Source organism: Hydractinia symbiolongicarpus, chromosome 10, assembly GCF_029227915.1.
Source record: "Hydractinia symbiolongicarpus strain clone_291-10 chromosome 10, HSymV2.1, whole genome shotgun sequence".
NCBI classification, from domain to species: Eukaryota; Metazoa; Cnidaria; class Hydrozoa; order Anthoathecata; family Hydractiniidae; genus Hydractinia; species Hydractinia symbiolongicarpus.
Window position 1 is genome coordinate 11,326,907 of NC_079884.1, and position 3,895 is coordinate 11,330,801.

The window sequence follows — 3,895 nt, forward strand, 5'->3', positions numbered from 1 at the left end:
AGAAAAATATTACAATGAAATCGCAAGAAGCCCAATATTTCTCGCAGCAATCACATGGGTTGCTCTCAAGCTCAATATTCAACAAAGAGATGGGAAAATTACGCAGAAATTATTAATTATTCATTTTCTCTCTTTTAATTGTTTCTATTCTTCTTTTTCTGTTCCTGTCCAATATCGATACAACTGAAAATTTAAAGAAAAATAAAGAGGTACATTTAAACGAAAAGCACATAAATCTTCCAGTTTAATTCAGGATTTTCTTTGCAATTATTCTTTGTACAGCCTATTTTTACTAGACTCGTCCTTTCAAAGCATAAGTTAGCAATTAACGTGAAAAAGCGATTGAACATAACTTAACTCTGCTCATTAGTTTCTCATGCATTCTCTAATTGTTTTCCATACAATTACAGTTATTCAACAAAGGTGGTACTCTCCGCCTTCGAGCTTATGGACACTTCATTGCAGCTGCTTGTAATGGCCAGATCACTGTGAAAATGATTGACACATACAATTGTTCTCCTGTTGTTCTGCTTTCTCATACTTTGTCTGAATGTTAAGTATTATTTATCCAACAGGGCAGTCGACTCAGCCTCGTTTTCAAGTAGTAAACAAATAAATACAACGATTTTTAGATCACTTGAGAATAGAAGAGAATAGCTAAGCTACTAATTGGTAACTCTTAATATCGAAGTCGTATTGAAACACATAGACAGACGCACTCGCAGTAGATATACTATAGATAGCAAAGATCGTCTCTAATATATTTACATGTTTTGTAATATATTCGCATCACAAACAAACAAAATTGCAAGAGTTCTTCATTATTGACAACACATTTGTAGCAAACATTTTTACGACTTCGTGCGGTGCTGAAATCGTATTTGGAGCGTGCGTTTTGTTGTAGTTCACATCCGCTGTTACCATCTTTAATATGATGAAGGAGGAACTAAAGAAAGTTTAACGACTTATAATTCACGGATGAGCGACGAGTAACGATTGGATTATAAATTACAAAAAAGACAAAGGATAATTAGCCATATTTAATCAAGTGATCGTTCAAAAGTTTTATTACAAACAAAATTATTAAATGGCAGCTTTCGTTCAAACAAGGTCGACGTTCGGCTCAGGTGTGGATTTTCACACAGCGTTGGGATTTGACATGGCGGCAAGGAAATATCCAATGGATGAATACACTCCAAACTATCCCATATTCACGGAAGATCATCAAACAAAATATGGCGAAGCTTTTCGCGCACTGACGCAAAATCAGCACCACCACCAACAACAGACGCAACAGCAACAATCGCCAACGAATCACTTCACTTTTAATCAATCCATCACACATGTAAACTTAATAAACAATCGTTTCCAAATAGATCTTGCCGGACAGCATTCTTATCCGAATGACTATCCGGTTTCTGAAGATATGAGCATAAGCAACATACAAACTCCATCATCCAATATTAATCCCTATTTTAAACCAGACATGAATTCAAATAATCGAGTCAATGGAAATGCTTACACCGAGCACAGTCATGTTGACTATCCGTCACCGCCTTCTTTAATAAACAGTAGCCCATCGGATCATCTTATGGCGTTGTACCCGCAGCAACATTTCCCTGCAAAACATACCACATTAGAAGACTTACAAGGTATGAATAATTTTAATAAATTTTTACCGGATCATTCTCTAATTCAAAATCAGTTACACCACCAAGACCGGATTAAATCGGACAACGAATATTCACCTACTTTTTATTCGGATACTTCAGGAGGAATGATGGGAAACAACATTAGTTTTTCATCTGCAATGATACCTCATTCGACAATGAATAAATTAACCCCAATGTTTCCGCCGAGCGGCATACACAAGCAACGCGATCATGACGTTGAGCAAGTCAATGAAACCCAAAAGTGTAAAAACACGATCGAAGGAACCAAGACATCAGTTAGACGATTCAAAAGATGGTATAAAGAAAAATACAGTAAAGATATTGATATGAACTCAGTGAATCGTTTCAATGCTCCTGAGCTTCTGAAAGATTTCTTTTTGGACATTAGAGATACTCGACCAGGAAGAATAGGAAACGAATACGAGCCGGTAACATTGACAACTTATCGAAACGGACTACGTCGGTATTTCCTTTATCGCAAGGTTCCACCAGCACCAGATAACTTTGACTTAACAGACAAAACATTCGACCTTGTTAACAAACATTTAGTCACAAAAAGAGACGATCTTAAACGTAAGGGAAAAGGTAATCATCCTAACGCAATCGAGAGTATTACGCCGGAACAGCTAGAAAAAATGTGGGCTTCCGGTGCTATTGGTACTCACGCCCCACGCCCTCTTCTTCGGTTGCAGTGGTGGTATAATACAGTGTACCATGGTGTACGGGGAAGAATGGCACACCACGATCTTACCACGGAAGATTTTTCGTTGAAACGGGGAAATGATGGAAAACTTACGATGGAATATAACAAAAATTCAGCGTACCCGGTGCATAACACATTGTCTTCAAAGTTAGAACCGCCAAAAAAGAAAAAATTCAAAGGACTTGTAAAGCAAACAGACGGTGGCGATAGGGATCCACTACGAGCTTTCGAGATCTTCAAAGCTCATCGACCACCGGGTATCTCGTCATTTTATCTGACTCCGAAACATAAACCAAAAGGCAATATTTGGTTTAATAAAGTCCCTATGGGGAAAAATTCTATCGGACGAATTATGAGAGAGATTAAAGCTATATCTGGTATATAATTTTTCTATATTATTTATCGTTAATTTGAATATCTTATTAGTTGATCTTACGTTATAGATTTTTATCGCGTGTTTCGTCAGATTTTCTACAAACACTTAAGCGTAATGTTTTGAAAATGTTTCTTAATAGTTTCATCTTAAAATGGTAATAGACGAGATAATTTCTAAGTTATTTTGCCAACCCTCTTTAATCACCTAAGGGACGTGTGCGAGTTAATTTTAAACCGTTCGTACTGCCCGTTTTTTCTTCTTAAATGTCACAAATGTGTTATCAAAACAAAACGTTCTTAAATTGATTTTAAACATATCGTTCCACCCTCTCGAGTCATCTAAGCGTTTTATTTTTTTCCTGCCATTTTTTTTTTTTTTTTTGCGAATTGGTTTATAACATGCTCCTCCTCTTTCTTTCTCTAGCTTTTTCTATTAGAATTTTTGGTTCGTTAAAGTTTGAAATTATAAAATTTATGTGTATATTATGTAAATATAAACAATATGACGAAATGAATGTGAATTTAAATTATTGCTTTGTGTGCGATTGTAAATAACGCAATGAGATAGAAAAGATTCAAAGTAACAATAATCACTTGTCTTTGTATAAGCGCCATAACATACCATTTCTTAAAAACAAGGGCACATATGCAAGGTCAAAACCAAGCGAAATCATCTCTGTGTTTGAGTTCGAAATCTTTGACTCGTTTAGTCAAAATTATTTTACTTTTGGTTTCTCAAACAGCTAATTCTCTACAATCATGATCAGAGTAGCTTTTTGGGGTCAGCAGTGTATTTATAAATTTGAAAATATTTTGTATGAAACAGGATGGTGGGTTTTTCATTCTATAAAGTGCTTTCTACAGCTAAGTATGGTTTATAGAAACAGTAGATATTTTTACTTCCTACCATAAAAAATATCCAGAAGTAACCGTAAGTACTGCTATTACACAAGTTTTGAACTCACTAAGAGAAACATGTGCAAATTTCGCTGCATGTACGGCGACCACATTTCAACTTCGATGTCGCATTTTTTACCTGCATGGCAAGACAAAGGTCATAACATCGCCCTGGAAAAGTGACATGCAAATTTAACGAACATTTAAATACTACAGAGTGATTTTAAATTGATTTCAAATAAATGAA

The 3,895-nt window shown here is 35.5% G+C and overlaps 1 protein-coding gene across 1 annotated transcript; it reads left to right on the plus strand.

Annotated features, from left to right (window-relative positions):
- Positions 1-505: 505 nt before the first annotated feature.
- LOC130613061 (uncharacterized) lies at positions 506-3,687 on the plus strand. Its single transcript, XM_057434378.1, has one exon. The coding sequence runs from the start codon at positions 1,088-1,090 to the stop codon at positions 2,759-2,761; it is 1,674 nt and encodes a 557-aa protein (XP_057290361.1). The 5' UTR covers positions 506-1,087; the 3' UTR covers positions 2,762-3,687.
- Positions 3,688-3,895: the final 208 nt, after the last annotated feature.